The sequence below is a fragment of the Podarcis cretensis genome, assembly GCF_951804945.1.
Source record: "Podarcis cretensis genome assembly, chromosome: 12".
Classification (NCBI taxonomy): Eukaryota; Metazoa; Chordata; class Lepidosauria; order Squamata; family Lacertidae; genus Podarcis; species Podarcis cretensis.
Genome location: NC_137181.1, coordinates 27,003,792 through 27,020,338, shown reverse-complemented (window position 1 = coordinate 27,020,338; position 16,547 = coordinate 27,003,792). Strand labels below are relative to the sequence as shown.

The 16,547-nt window shown below is 41.6% G+C and overlaps 2 protein-coding genes across 2 annotated transcripts in view; one reads left to right on the top strand and one right to left on the bottom strand.

Moving 5' to 3' along the window:
* Positions 1–16,547, bottom strand: part of LOC307199713 (cilia- and flagella-associated protein 69-like) — a 53,243-nt gene that overhangs the window by 11,467 nt on the left and 25,229 nt on the right. Inside the window, exons 21-25 of the mRNA XM_079947691.1 lie at positions 16,435–16,521; positions 15,626–15,730; positions 13,574–13,747; positions 12,805–13,077; positions 840–1,037 (exon numbers count right to left, since the gene is read on the bottom strand). Coding sequence (XP_079803817.1) covers positions 840–1,037; positions 12,805–13,077; positions 13,574–13,747; positions 15,626–15,730; positions 16,435–16,521 — 837 coding nt within the window. The remainder of the gene's footprint in view (positions 1–839; positions 1,038–12,804; positions 13,078–13,573; positions 13,748–15,625; positions 15,731–16,434; positions 16,522–16,547) is intronic.
* FAM237B (family with sequence similarity 237 member B) lies at positions 5,819–11,906 on the top strand. Its single transcript, XM_079948384.1, has 3 exons — positions 5,819–6,016; positions 10,806–11,202; positions 11,634–11,906. Exons 2-3 carry the CDS (start codon positions 10,821–10,823, stop codon positions 11,702–11,704), a joined length of 453 nt encoding a protein of 150 aa, XP_079804510.1. The 5' UTR covers positions 5,819–6,016; positions 10,806–10,820; the 3' UTR covers positions 11,705–11,906.

The following is a 16,547-nucleotide window of genomic DNA, read 5'->3' as shown; positions in this document are numbered from 1 at the left end:
TAAACAGTGAAGTCCAAAAGGAAACTGTCTATGACAATTTGGTGCAAAGATATGCAAGATGGACACAGGATTGTAGATTTTTAAATTTGCCATTATGTAAAGTTTAAGACAGCATCTTAAAAAGCAGAAACATCACCTTGCCAACAAAGGTCCGTACTGTATAGTTAAAGCTATGGTTTTCCCAGTAGTGATGTACGGAAGTGAGAGCTGGACCATAAAGAAGGCTGATTGCCAAAGAATTGGTGCTTTTGAATTATGGTGCTGGAGGAGACTCTTGAGAGTCCCATGGACTGCAGGAAGATCCAACCTATCCATTCTGAAGGAAATCAGCCCTGAGTGCTCACTGGAAGGACAGATCGTGAAGCTGAGGCTCCAATACTTTGGCCACCTCATGAGAAGAGAAGACTCCCTGGAAAAGACCCTGATGTTGGGAAAGATGGAGGGCACAAGGAGAAGGGGAAACCAGAGGATGAGCTGCTTGGACAGTGTTCTCGAAGCTACTAGCATGAGTTTGACCAAACTGCGGGAGGCAGTGGAAGACAGGAGTGCCTGGCGTGCTCTGGTCCATGGGGTCACGAAGAGTCAGACACGACTTAACAACAACAAAAGTTTAATAATAATAATAACCACCAAGAATGTCATCCAAGAAGGGCTGAAGAGCTTCCTTCCTTTGTACTGAAGATTTATTATCGGGATAAGGGAAGTTTTTGTCACTGGACCCGCCTCCCTGCAGCCAAATATTCAGAGGTGCACGGGGCACCTCCTAAGCCGCCCCCCGCCCCGCGGAAACGGCGCCCCATAAGGCTGAGGGGAAAGAGCTGCTTTGGCGGCGCACTAACCTCCCTCAGAAGGGCTCGGCTGAGCCGCCCCATGCTGATGACCAGCGGGCGCAAAGGGGCTCCCTTCAGCGGAGGCTTGGGCGCATGCAGAGCCAGGGGAGCAGCGCAGGAGAGTGACGCCGACCCGCGACGGGCCCGCCTGCTCGGAGGCGGGGCGGGCGGGGAAGGCGGGACCGCGAAGGGCCGGGGGGAGAAGGTCTACGCGGGGCGCTGGAGCAAAGCTTTCCTTGAGACGCTGGAGCTGCTGCCGCTGCAAATGGCGACGAGGGCGCCGCGGAACATTTTGTGCCTCGCTCCAAAAGGCTTGCCTTTTAAAGAGGCCTGGCACGTTTATTTCGAGGGCTAGAAGCTGCTTCGTCAGATACGCGAAGTGAAATTCTTGAGTCTGCACACGTGCATTCCGTGCATGCGGGTTCGGGGAGCGGGGAATGAAAACAGTGTAGGAGCGTATCGGGAGCGCAGCGGAATCTGGACCGAGGCAGATTCCATACAGTACTTCTCTCTGTAGGAATGAATCCTAAACGTCATAACGTGGCAGACGGACCTTGTACACATAGAATTGCAAAAAATAAATAAATCCTGATTTGGCGGGGTGGGGAACACAAAATAAATTAGTTGGCTTTCCTTTACATATAATCTTCATCCTGGGAAGTAAGACCTGAACCACCGTAAAGCAGAGCCGCTCCATCTCATCAAGTAAAACAATAGAAATACATAACGTAACTGCCCAATCGTGTTGGTCCTGCCCCTCCAGAAAACCAAAAATCCTGGTTGCGCTCATGAAAGTTACCATGGTTGATGGTATCAAAAGTCAGGGACACGTTCTGCCTGTCTTGTCTCTTGAGGACACAGGTCGACTAAAGCAGTTTCTGAGCCAAAACCAGGACTAAACCTCAATTGGAATGGATTTACTACTGTATAAGAGTTCCTGGATCTGGTCTGTGGCCATCTGCTCAAATATCTGCTCAAAGAGGGAAGATTGGCACTGGCCAGTAATTATTTAAATTTTCAAAATCCCGCCATGGCTTCTTAAGGGTGGTCTTACCACTGTCTCCTTTAAGCAGGCAGAGATCGACCACCCCCTCTCAAAAGGAGACAGTCATCACCTCTGTGGTCCGGTCAGCTGTCCCCTCCCTGCTGGTTTTTATCAGCCAAGAAGGGCAAGGCTTTAGGGCGCAAATGCCCTCACCTTCACTTTGTCTGCATCCTTGGGCCTTATTAAGTGAAACTATCCAAAACAACAGGACTAGACAGTGCTCTGGACACCTCTTGAGGTTATTCTGCTGTAACAGTAAAAGGTACAGGAAGCGGCTGGTGCTGTGGTCAAATCCATTGAGCCTCTTGGGCTTGCTGATCAGAAGGTCAGCAGTTTGAATCTGTGCAACGGAGTGAGCTTCTGCCAACCTAGCAGTTCAAAAGCATACCAGTGCAAATAGGTACCGCTGCAATGGGAAGGTAAACGGCATTTCCGTGTGCTCTGGCTTCCATCATGGTATTCTGTTGTGCCAGAAGCGGTTTAGTCATGCGGGCCACATGACCCAGAAAACTGTGGACAAACGCTGGCTCCCTGGGCCTGAAGCGAGATAAGCGCCATACCACATAGTTGCTTTTGACTGGGCTTAACCAGGGGTCCTTTACCTTTGCCTTTCTGTAACAGTGTAGTCAGTTCCCATCAGCCCTAGCCAACATGGCCAGCAGTCAGGGATGAAGTAGTGAGAATATATGAACTAGCATATGAATTAGCATCACAGAGGTATAAACTAAACTAAAGGTAAACTGAAATATAGATTTGTCCTGAATCACAGAGATGGTGTAACAGGAAATGGGAAAAAGAGAAGGAAATGAGTTTTTAAAGCCTGTTTGCTTAGATAGCTAGGAGATAGGTTTTATAAGTATCTAAATCAATGAAATTGAATCATTCTTTCCATCTGGGGGCACTGAGGAAGGGGAAGTTGTTTGGTATATGCTGGAAGCTCTTTACATGATTAGCCCGCTTTGAGTTGTGCTCAGTGACATGTTTTTTGTTCACCATAAGGATGCCAATTTCCTGCCATAGCCTCCTCTTCTACAACAATGATTCTGTTATAATGACTTTAGAAACAGGTATGTCATAGAATAGAATAGAATCATAGAGTTGGAAGAGACCACAAGGGCCATCGAGTCCAACTCCCTGCCAAGCAAGAAACATCATCAGAGCACTCCTGACATATGGTTGTCAAGCCTCTGCTTAAAGACCTCCAAAGAAGGAGACTCCACCACACTCCTTGGCAGCAAATTCCACTGTTGAACAGCTCTTACTGTCAGGAAGTTCTTCCTAATGTTTAGGTGGAATCTTCTTTCTTGTAGTTTGGAACCATTGCTCCATGTCCGCTTCTCTGGAGCAGCAGAAAACAACCTTTCTCCCTCCTCTATGTGACATCCTTTTATATATTTGAACATGGCTATCATATCACCCCTTAACCTCCTCTTCTCCAGGCTAAACATGCCCAGCTCCCTTAGCTGTTCCTCATAAGGCATTGTTTCCAGGTCTTTGACCATTTTGGTTGCCCTCCTCTGGACACGTTCCAGTTTGTCAGTGTCCTTCTTGAACTGTGGTGCCCAGAACTGGACACAGTACTCTAGGTGAGGTCTGACCAGAGCAGAATACAGTGGCACTATTACTTCCCTTGATCTAGATGCTATACTCCTATTGATGCAGCCCAGAATTGCATTGGCTTTTTTAGCTGCCGCATCACACTGTTGGCTCATGTCAAGTTTGTGGTCAACCAAGACTCCTAGATCCTTTTCAAGATGTCGTTTCTTGTTAAGATGCAATGTGGGCACTCAAGCAAAGAATCTTGACTCGCATACACGAAAAGCCAGTGCAAAGTTTGTTGCCCCCAGCACACCTTTCTCCATCTGCTGAGGAAAAGGCAATGGTTGGTTCTCTTAATTTCACTAGAAGAGTCAATTAACGACTACAATGTACATACTGAACCAAATGCAGTACTGGTGTTCAAAAATGCTCCCCACCAAACAGAAATCAAATTTTGCTTCAGAAATGGTTAGCAAGTGCTTCTAATTCCTGACCATTCCTTTGGGTATAAAATGGAACAAAATAGTGCTCTGAAAAACCCCACCATACTCACATTCAGTGCTATTTTTCTGGGGGTACGTGCTTCTTTTTTGGGGGTACACAAACACATTTTGTGAATCTTTGTACTTTTTTCCATTTACTGTATTTATTTATCCCGATTTGAACTATAAAATGATTATTTTCTTGAGTCAAAATGAGAATACCCCTAAACATTTTAAAAGAAAAAAAAGCATTGCTCTCATTCATACCACACCATCGAGGAAATGAATTGGAGTATTGTCACTTGCCTATAGGAGATATAAGCAAGAGTAGTGACTTTACTCTGTAGTGAGTAGAAAATAATATCCAATATTTGTTCTTTGTGAAGCTCCAAGACTGCAAGATTGGTGGTGGGGAGAAAGGTGCCCTCTTACCCACTTCAGACGGGAAGATAGCCTGGACTGGCCCTGTACATGAGTCCTTCCCAGGGTACCCCTGCCATCTTTACTTAGATGGGTGGTGATCAGAAAGAGGACATTTTCAGTCATGATGCCTTGAGTATGGAATGCTCTCTCTAGGGAAGTTAACCTGGTGCCATCTTTTGGCACCAAGTGAATTAAAACAACCAGGTATTTCAGCACATTTTGTCATTTGTTTTGTCTAGTGTTTTGTTAGCTTTGAATGTTCTAAGTGGCTTCTGAGCTTCTCTGACTCTGTATTTATTACTTTTTATTGTTCCTATTTTATGTTTATGCCTGATGATCGTCTTCCAAAGCAACTACTCTGTTCCAAACTTAAAAATGGAAAGCGTAATGCTGGTGGTCAACAGAAAAGGTTTAAAGATTGTCTTAAGGCAAATCTAAAACAATGTAGTATAAACACTGACAACTGGGAAACCCTGGCCTGCGAGCACTCCAGTTGGAGAACAGCCTTTACCAAAGGTGTCATGGGCTTTGAAGACACTTGAACTCAGGACGCAAGGGAGAAACGTCTAGAGGAAGGCACGCTTGGCAAATCCACACCGTGATCAGCACCCTCCCAGAAACCAATGTCCCTGCTGTGGAAGGACATGTGGATCCAGAATTGGCCTCCACAGTCACTTACGGACTCATTGTTAAAACCGTGTTTATGGAAGACAATCTTACTTGGCTACGAGTGATCGCCAAAGAAGAAGATGTTTATTTTATTGTTTTTATCTATCTATCTATCTATCTATCTATCTATCTATCTATAATTACTGTTTTATTTTTAAAAAACTGTACCCCGCCCACAGAGTCTTTTTATTATTCACTGACTAAATAAACAAAACAAGTATTTTTTAAATGTCCTTTCTGTTGCTGTTTGTATTTAAACAGTTGTATTTTTAGCAGTGATTCTATCGCTGTTCATTATATTTTCGTTAAGCAACGTCATTTGGCATCTTTTAAATAAAGTGTCTTCCGTATTCTAGGGAAATGAATGTTCTCTAATAAATTTGTGACTTGAATGTTTGTTGGTTTTAATCAAGATGTAATCAGCTGGCTTCTAGGAGAAGCACTTTTAGACTGCAGTTCTCTGCACACTTAGCCTGGGAGTGAGCTCCACTAGTGGGCCCAGTTGAACTTCATGTCCAATAATCACCCATAGGATTGCGGGTCTAAAGCTGCAATCCTAAACCCACTTTGCAAGGAAGTGAGCCCCATTGAACTAAGTGGGACTTACTTCTGAGTAAACATCAAGAGGCTTTATCTGCAAATCTCTTCCTAGGACAACTACCCCAGCTGTTATTGGACAAGGATGTACACAGGAATAGGGATGTATTGATAAGATAAGGGAACAAAGATGCAGATTGCAGCAGATTGTGTAGCTGATTGACTCAGAGCAGATGATGTGGACAGAGGCGGGGCTATGTGGTTTATAGACCCTCTCCTCTCCTTTTTCACTTAATGGAGTGGATGATACTGCAGGTCTTCCTCTGCTATATAATCCCAATACAGCAGCAACCATTACCTCGCTAGCAACAGAAAGCAGTTTCAGACTTCTGGTCTTTGGGAACCCCCTCCACCCCTCTGTGTCCAAGTGGTCAGTCAGCACAGACTGCTTTCTGTCACTGAATCTTTGCACTCAAGAAGGCTATATTTCAGTAAGTATGATTTTTCACTTTGCTCCTTAAAAACAAATGTTGAAAAAGTCTCATTAACTGAACAGGGAGGAGCCAGATTCCAAAACTTCTAGCCCAAGGCTATACACGCTTACTCAGAAGTAAGACCCACTGTGTTCATTGGAGGTTGCTTCCTTGTAAAGGCTGCAATGCTGATCCTGCCTGCCTGGGAGTATTCCCCTTTGAATTCAGCACTACTCACTTCTGTGTAGATGTGTCATAGAATTGCTCTGTGTTAGTTGCTTTTGCTGTTTGATAGCCAATGACAGCAGCTACAAAAAAGACTGGTTGTAATTTTCATGTTATTATTGCAAGTGCTTTTGTAGCAACTGAATTATAAGAGGGGAAGGAAGATATATGTTTCCAATATATTGATCACAGTAATCAATATTCCCTGAGGATACAAGCAAGTAGGAATCATCAGGCGAAAAACTTTATTGTGCTTCTAAGTTCCAGAGAAAAGAAAGTATCAGTCAGTAAAATCTATAATGCTGCTGTTAAAAAAGCATTGTTTATTGATCATGTAGATTTAGTATCAGTGATAGTTTTTTACTTTCTCCTGTGTGTCACTTTCTACAGGTGCTATCTACACTGTAAGAAAGTTTTACATTCCAAACGTTTTAAACTCCTGACCTTTTTACTGGTCCAAGGAACTGTATATTAGAGCGAGTGTAATGTTGTGGTTAAGAATATGAGCTGAATATTTTCTATAAACTTCTGGCTGCTTTTAAATAATTCCCTCCTATCGTGGTTGGTTGGGTGCCTAGAATCCTAAGTATTTTATTTATTTAAGGTTTTAATTATTAACACTTATATGTTGTCTTTGGACTAACCTTTAGGTTCTTTCAACCTCTTCTGTTTTCACAACAACCTTGTGAGGTAGTCTGCTGGTCTGAGGAAAAAGTACCTGACCCAAATTTACTCAGTGTGCATCATGACTGAATGGAGGCTTGAACCCTGATCTTCCCAGCCCTAGCCCTTTATGCTAACCATTATACCAACTGTTCCCAAGCTCTCCCTGCCCAAGACCACTTAATGATTTTTCTCCCTGTTGCTTAGAAGTGGTGATTGCTTAGGACCAGCCATAGCTTTATTCCCCTGAGGAAGGCAGAACCTCTGCCTGCCATCACTAACTCTGTCTCCTTCACCTTCCAGGCAGACTGCCAGGTTCTAAGAACGAAACAGCAGCCATTGTGCCTGCCATTCCTCTCACACACCCCTTTCTTCATACACATGTAGGTATGCCACCTTGCAGACTCACAAGACCACTGGTGGTCCATGGGCAACGCTTTGGGAACCCCAGACTTAAATCATACCGATCTCAACAAACTCAAAAGTAGCATATATAGTTCTTTTCTCCGGTCATTTTATTCCCACAACAGCCTTGTAAGGTAGGTTAGGTGACTATTCCGATGTCACCCAATACATTTCTTGACAGGGTGGGAGTGGGCATTAGGAGCCAGGTTCTTTTGTCCCAAGTCAAGTGCACAAAAAAAATTCTGTAGCGGCAGCTATCTTAACTAACCACAGAATGGGCCTGCCTCCATGGGCGTATTCAGGATTTCTGTTGCGGGCGGCAGAACCTCAGTAAGCTATGTATTTTTATTGAATTTTGGGTGGGGAACTATGTATTTTTATTTTGATTTGGGTGGGGGAGCTGCCCCTCTCTGCCCCCCCCATGCCTGCCTGGATGTAATCCCATTGTTACGAAGGTTACTTGCCATTCCCAATCTCTGCCAAGTGGTAGCAAGATTCCAGGCGCTCACCCAGGGTGCAAATTGAGGCACAGCGGAGGCTAGTCTATTTAATACATATGGCTTACTGTACACATATTTACACCTGGAATCTTCAATGAAGGAGGTGCAGAGCATTATACCCCAAGAGTAATAATAATAATTTTATTATTTATACTCCGCCCATCTGACTAGCTTTCTCCAGCTGCTCTGGGCTGCTTACAGTGCATCTTAAAACATAAAAGATCAAGCGTTAAAAACCTTTCGATAAAGGGCTGCCTTCTAAAAGCTGTGTAATTCTTTATCTCCTTGACATCTGAAGGGAAAGTGTTCCACAGGGAGGGTGCCACCACTGAAAAGGCCCTCTGCCCGGTTCCCTGTAACTTCGCTTCGTGCAGTGAATGAACCTGCAGACAACCCTCGGAGGAGGACCTCGGTCTCCAGGCTGAGCAGACACTGTCTCTCACTGTCCCTCTCACAGCTTCAGCAAGCTTGGGCCCAAAGCAATAGTCAGTCATGACTCTTGGGGCAACCTCCTCCAGCCTGCGCCAAGATGGTTCTGTCTTTGTTCTCTTCTTTCCCAGAACGCCTCCAGATTTCAAAAAGGAAATTTTTTCCTATGACATCATGTCCCCCCCATCACCTTGGCAAACTGCCAGTTCTCCTGTCTCTCTGTCCACTCCTCAGAGAGTGGGGGGGGGACTGTTCTTTTGCATTGCTAATGGACCTTAATGGCTCGGTGCCATTGTTCCTTCATGGTTCTGCACTTAGCTAACCCAGAAATTTCTTGCCTGGCACAGTTCTGCAGCTTGTATTTCCCTTCACGCCCCCAAATATTATCTAAATACTAGCATTTATTAATTTATACCATTCACTAACAGACTCTGGAGCCCTAAATCTATGACACTATATAAACAGTGGGACTTTTGAAAACACAGGCTGAGGTCTTGTGGCTACAACTGAAGTCACACTTACTCATGATGTTGATCGGAACAAAACCGGGTGGTTCGAGTGCAATTTAATTGTTTTGCAGCAGAGTGTATTTAAATAACACAGTGTTCCAGTAATTTATCCTAAAAAAAGATGTGTTCAACCGACTTCCAAGAGGCAGTCACATAGGAAGTTGCTTTATAACGAGCGGCACAATTTGTCCATGCTGCTCATTATTGAAAGGCAGCAGCCCTCCAACGTCTCCTTTGCTATCTGTATTTGAAGGTGGACAGTGGGTTCTTCCAGTTATTTATTTAATTTATTTACTTTTTCTTGGGTTTATATACCCCCCCCCCCAGGCAGCCAAGGCAGTTTACAATGTGATTCAAACACTAAAACAAATGTATTATTTTAAACAAAGACTGACAGAGTCCTCTCATGCCAACAGGGAGCTTGATGGTATACATGCTCCCTGGCTTGGCCTCCTTTGCCTCTGCCTTCCCTCAGCGGAAACAGGCCTTCAGCCGCTCCAGGGATGGTGGATTAGGAGCTGCCCCAACATTTCTCTCAGGCCAGCAGCGCTGGCTTCTGGGGACGGAGGCACTTTGGCCCTCCCAAAAAAGTTTTTAAGGATGGGGCTGAGCCCCCTCAATATCCAAGAGCGACGTCACACGCAGAACGTCATGCTGTCGGCCTCCTCAGTCGCGGATGCAAGCCGGCGCTTATGTCTCAGGTCATAGGTGGTTCTGTGAGGAGCTATTGATAAGTGTGCTCCATGACCTGAACACCTTGGCTTAGTTCTTTGCCTTCTGCCTTTCTGCGGTTCCTTAAATTTATTTTTAATATCTTCTGCATATCCAAATTAACTTAATTTGCTCATTTATTCATCTTCTTTAAATATATACTCATAAAACAGCAGGTTATTACAATAATCCTGCCAATGTTCTTATCTGTTTACAATTTATCTGTAATTATTCAATAAACCATTTCTATTCTTGTCTAAAAAGTTTATTATTTTGATTTCTTATTCTTCCGGTAAGTTTCATCATTTCTGCATATTCCATAAGTTTTTGTATCCATTCTTCCTTTGCTGGGACTTTTGCTTCTTTCCATTTTGGGGCAAGTAACATTCTTACATAAATAAGTTTCTATACAGTTTAGGTAGTTCTGTCCCTATAATTCCCAAAAGAAAACCTTCTGGTTCCTCCCCCCCAAGGTTATTTTAAACATCATTTTCATTTCATTATATATCATTTCCCAGTAAGCTTTAACCTTACTACAAGACCACCACATATGATAAAAAGAACCTTATTTCTCTTTACATTTCTAACACTTACTTGATTTAGATATATACATTTTTGCCAATTTACTCAGTGTTAGATACTATCGATATATCATTTCCATTTAATTTTCTCTTAGACCATAACATACTGCAAATTCTATATCCATATTCCACAACCGTTCCCATGCTTCCATGTCTATATTATGACCAATATCTATTGCCCACTGTATCATTGAAGATTTTACTTGCTCATCCTTTGTCTCCCATTCCAATAATATTTTATGCATTTTAGACAGCACTTTTACATTACATTTCCAACAGGTCTCTCTCTAGTCAGGCACTAGCCATTTGTTGCTACCCTGTTGAACAGCACAGGAGCAAATGTGCAGAGCCTTTACATTGTGTCTTCTCCGACATTCATGTTGATGTCATGTGAAGGTCTCCTCCTTACAAAGCTCTTCAGGCTGTAATTCAGTGGCAGAGCACACGCTTTTAATGTAGGAGAGGACTGTGTGATATTGTGGGCTATGACACTCAATGTAGCCCACCTCCTTGATCTCTAGTTGTTCAACACACAAAGGAAGAGCCCCTGACTGGGGCTACTGATGCTGGCCTTTTCTTTTTATCTGCAATAGCAACATATTTTAACTAGTTATTGGCCCCACCTCACATGTGACAGGACATACTTGTCTTCTTGCTCCTGTTGGAGCCACAGGTCAGTTGGACGAAGTCAGAACTAACATCCTTTTTCATGACAGTATGTTTCAAAGTTGTAAAGCCAAAGACTGTAGTGAAGTGAAGTCATAATTGTTTGTATTGTTTTCAGATACCTCTGTGCAGCATGGAATTTGTACGCAGCAGAAAGTGGCATCTCCAAATGGGTTGTCTCTTGATGGTGAATTTAGTTTTTGGCAACCTGGAGTATCAAAAAGAAGCCTTTGTCGGCCTGGGAGAGATTGATCATCATTGTTGGGAAATCTCCTCTCGTAGGCTGGTGGAAGTGAAGAAACTCAGGGTATCAAGCACAGTTACTGCTCTCTGGGAATTCATGATGTTCCTAAAAGGGTCGTCTAAACCCAAGCATAATGACATCTTCAACAGTTTAGCTCAGAACTTCTGGGATATGTATGTAGAATGCATTCTCTCAAGTTCTCACGGAATGGGCAGGAGACAATTAGCATCCACAGAGAATACTTTTACATATGGACAGAAAGCGTCAGAAGGTAATTTTGTTATACTTACCTGTTAATAAAACACCAGATGTGTGAAGTGTTATACCTGCCATGCAACTGAAGACACAGGCTGTAATCCATGAATTATTACACCAAAATAAATGTGTTACATCTTTAAGGTGTGCTGTTAATACTGAAAGGCTGCTATTTCTAGATTAAGGCTATAATCCCATATCCCAAATTTCCTAAACATATGTCCTACTGAATTCAATGGGAATGAATTTTGAGTATAGACACATGTAGGATTGTGCTGTAAGGCTGTGCATTCTTTCCTGGGAATATGCCCCATTGAACACAGTAGGATTTACTTCTGAGTAAACATGAACTGGATTGCTCTCTCATGAAATCATCATGTATGTGTTTTGCCCCCATTTCTTTCAACTACTAAGCATTTAAATATGCCATTTATTTTTTACATTTAGATACTACCTTTTCCTCCAATGAGCTCAAGGTTCTCCGCTCCCTGTTTTATCTTCACAACCCTGTGAGGTAGGTAAGGCTGAGAAATGGTGACTGGCTTATGGTCACCGAGTGGGCTTCATGGCTATGAACCCGAGTCTCCCAAGGTCATAGTCAAACACTATAACCATTACACAACACTGGCTCTCTGAGTTACACCAGCCTACCTCATCCATGTCCTACTCTGCAATTCTCCAATTTTCATAGAAATAGAACCACATATTTCACAGATGACAACCAGGAAAAAACAAGAAAGAAAAAATGGCAACAAGGACTATCTGTACTTCTAATTGGCTCTTTCCTTCCTCTGCAGGCTTCACAAACCTCAGCTGTAGAGCAAAGAGGCAAATCTACAGAAGACACCTCACCCAGATGATTCCACACTGAATGAAGCTTTCAAAAAGCACATATTTTACTGTAGATATTTCTGAGAACTTTTTTTTTTTTTTGCAATCTTTTTCTGTGTTCTGATTTGATAAGCACATTCCAATCATTGTCAACATGGTCTTTTCTCCAGTGCAAATGCTGTATGTATTTTGAATAATTTCCTGTACTCTCTCAGGTAAATCTATGTGTTTAATACTAGCACACGTGTCCTTTTTTGGGAGAAAGGTTTCTCTCATTTTTAAAAGTTCAGAATGCAATGAAAACCAAATATATTTTTATATGCTAATAAAACATGGTGCTGCAGCAACAAGCATATTTTATACAGCATCTTATAAATGGTAATTTCATTTTAAAGACATACAAGGGGGGCGGGAATGTAAACCCAATGAAATTATGCTTGATGTAATCAAGCATAGTGTGCAATCTCTTATAGTGTGCAATCTCTTAAACACTGGATTTGGTCACATATGTTGGTTATCATAAAATATCTTTTCTATGCTGTGTAGACTATTGAAATGGTGCTCTTATTCAATTCAGTATTCTTCAGACTTGTAATAATCTCCCTAATATGCCACAATACAGTCTTCTCAATCTCTAGTGTGTCTCTTGTGTCTGCTGAACTTTCTCCTGCTCATGGAAAAGAACAGGGAAGCTCCTGCATATTCTTCACATGCAGCGTTTGGAGTCACTTGGTGGCAATACTCTGCATTATAAAACAATGTATTAGAAGTGGGACCAGTAACAAACCTTGCAGCGTGGAATGTTCAGTGTTCCAGTCAGGCCTCCTTCGATGATACTCCATCCTATTCCCCTTCTTTCCCCTTTTGTTTCCCAAAAGACATTTGGCAGCGTGTTCAAGTCCACCATGGAGATGGGCCTTTTCTCCGAAATGTTGCATTGAGAGGAGCCTATTGAAAACGTGGTGCTATTTGCAGTGCTTTGGGTGATTTTTGCCATCGCTTTCTCCAAATTACTCTTGTTGATTTTCACTCCAAAATACTGTATGTGTCTGGCAGGGAACTAAGATGCACATAATGTATGAATCAGTCTCTGCCTGTTTATTTAAGGCTTAAAGTATTTGCCTATAATACGTCAGTATTCAAGGATTTCTCCTATTCACCTCATTTTGAAGCAATTACTGGATTATGACAGTGATTGCTAATGGCACATTCACTTTATATCCTGAGTGGCTGTTCTCTTCCCCTTGTGCTTCAAATCCTTGTGTGTGTAAATGTCATGATAACACACATGGCTATATGCATTTATGTTAGTGCAAAAGGACAGCAAAAAGCAAATTAAATCAACTCGGCAATGATTAGACATACCGGTAATCTATATTTGTAACATACTGAATTTATTTGTTAGCATCATGATCTCCACATTATTTCTAAAGCAATATATATCTAAAAATAACTGCACTTAACCAGTGTGATACAAATATGTGATTAAAATTTGTATATAAATTAACAACAACAAAAAACAGGGAGCTGCCTAGAGCAGCTCTAGACAAGGTTTATTTTACAGATACTGAATCTTTCTTGAATGGATCCACAACTTTAACTGTTTTGATCCTCTTTAAGGCTCCACCACGAATGGAGAGCTTTTTGACTGCAAGATCTGTATCAGCTAGTGGCCCTCCAGTCAATTCAGCAGGTGTACTTTCAACAGTTACTAAGCGACCAGATGCAACCTGGAAAAACAAAACACACTGCTCAGTATTCTGACAAAATGAAACAAGAGTTCTGTTTTACAACAATTCCTTGGAAAGGAGACATTCTAAAATTCTCTTCGTTTAAAGCATATTTTGAAAGGAAATGTAAAAACTATTAGTTGACTTGTAATTGACTTTTCTCATTCATGCTTTTATGATTTGTTTTTCAAGAATGCATTCTGAAACATACACCAGAAGTTAATGCCTTAGGTTTAAAGTGTGTGTGTGTGTGTGTGTGTGTGTGTGTGTGTAATGAAGGAGATTGATCATAAATTCAAATCTTATTTCTGCTATCTATGCTTCCTGTCATACTTCTTCCTTAACCCCTTATTACTGCTGATCTCTAACAAATAAAAATTACTTAGATGCTCTTTCCTCTAACACATAAATTATTGAAGAGCCTGCTTGATACCACAGAGCTTACACTTCTCCATCAGCCATAGATTAACTATGGTGGTGAACTGATGTTTTGTTTGAAAAAGTGTTTCAATATGAAGGATGAATATTCTTGCACGCCACCCCCAATCTCTGAGTAGTGCGAGATTTCAGGGGTTCCAGTTGCTTACCCAGGGTTTGTGTTTCCTTTGGGAATGAGGCACAGCGGAGACTGTGGTGTCTTTATGAAAAACGGTTTACTTACACATATATACAACCTGAGCCTACGATGGAGGGGTTCACAGCATCAACACCCCCAAAGTGCCTTGCTTCCCCCATAGCCACAGCCTTGGAGTCAACAGAAATTGAATGCTGCTCTCAAACATTTCTCTGACCCCCTCTCCAGATTGCTGCTTTACTTCTAGGTCACATCAGTGCAATTCAACTCTAAATTCAGGTTTTGACCTTATAACTATCTATGAATCGAGGGAGGGCCCCCACCCACAGAGTCCCTTTCTTTTGTTTTCCTTAAAGGCCCATCACTCAGGCTGTCACCTCAACACAGGAAGAGAGCCTGGCTTATATTTTAGCACTTGCTGGATCTAGGGGTTAATAAGGATCTCACATACAGTCTATTTCTTCCCTCTGCCCCCAAACTCATAAAAATATAGTGAAACACTTGCTGCTGCTGCAATGAAAAATCAAATGTTTTGCATTCTCAGAATTTTCAACTTTGGATATACATTTCTAATAGCCTACTTCCTCCCCACCAAGCACACAACACTACCCGCCAAAGAACAAGAATCTGTCCTGAAAGGTACAAACAAACAACAAAATACAGCTTCCCTGCAGAAAAATAACAGACAAGTTAGCAAAGACATTAGAACACGCATAATAAAAAACCAATTAAGAAAACGCAATTACACTTTTAACCTTAGACTAGTACGGTAACCGCTTATTCCTTTCAAGCAAGCTTCCAGTTCATCAGGATCTCTTCAAGCCTTCCTCCTTCTCCTTGGTGCACACTCCCTGTTACAGTTCTGCATCCCAAAGCAGCTTACCCAGTCCCCAGTCCTTGGCATACCCAAGATAATGGGTTTTCAACATGTTTAAGCCAGGATGCAAGCCTCAGTACCAAAGCTGCATTACCCAAAGGTCTTGCTCATCCTTTCCCTTGTGCTACTGCAGCACAAAGTGGTTTTCAAACACACACAGAGTTTTTTGAACAATTCCTAAAAATTATTAAACAGCAAGATAGCCTGGCTTATATTTTTAACACTTTCTGGATCCAGGAGTTAGAAGTATCTTGCATACAGCCTACTTCCCTACCCCCAACTCATAACAATATAGTGGAATACTTGCTCTGCTGTAAAGAAAACAAACAAACATTATGCATTCTTAGAATTTTCAACCTTAGATAATACTTTTGTAACATTTTATATTTTTGAAATTCATATTTAAGATTTGTAAGGATTCACTTACAGTTGTATTTAGGCCTTTAATGTCCGTTGGATGGAATGTTGCGTTGTAAGGTTTTACCTTTGTTCTAGAATTTTCTATGGATTTTTCCTGAATCCTTTTCGCTTTCTATAAAAATTTCAAAAAGGGGGTGAGGGATAAATGACATGGCAAAGTCAAATATCTCTTTTTACTGTCTTTTGAATTTTTAGCATTAACACATTAATAGGCTTACTATACAAATAGAGATGTTTCAGACTGTGTATCTTTCCAAGTATGGTGATGCAATCCACCCTGAGTAAAAGTAATATGAAGAACTAGCAATTAACTAAGTATACAAACAAGTACCGTACATTGTACATAAATGCCCCTTCCTTACAAGTGACTGAACAGCCTCACACTGTCCAAAGAGAAACTGAAAGAATTACTTTGAACATATTTAAGACATCAGTTTGGCACATCTCCTGCTTGTACAAGCCTTCCTATTCTTAATTTTCAAGTTTAATCTATATATCATGAAAATATAAATTATACAAAATAGAAAAGAGGATAATAATAATAATAATAATATTTTTTATTTATACCCCGCCCTCCCCAGCCAAGGCCGGGCTCAGAGCGGCTTACAAACAATAATAAAAACAAGAAGAATGATTACAACTTAAAAACAAAAATAAAATACAACATTAAAATAATGGAACATTAAAATATTAAAATGTAGCCTCATCGCAGGAGGAGAAGGAAAAGGATCCACAATAAATATCTATTTAATAGCTTAAAATAAATATTAATTGGAGCTAAAATCATCCCAAAGGCAGTATTCACAATATCCTTACCTTTAAAGTCTCATAATTTGATGTCCGGGCCAAGAAACTTTCCCAGGACTTACTGACCATTTCCTTTTGCTTATGGAGGGATTGAATCTAGAGCGTGAAAGAGATTAAGGAGG

Coding starts and splice junctions, on each gene's coding strand:
- FAM237B (XM_079948384.1), top strand. CDS start 10,821: ATGGAATTTGTACGCAGCAGAAAGTGGCATCTCCAAATGGGTTGTCTC. Junction 11,203..11,633: donor TGGACAGAAAGCGTCAGAAG/GTAATTTTGTTA, acceptor TTTTACATTTAG/ATACTACCTTTTCCTCCAAT.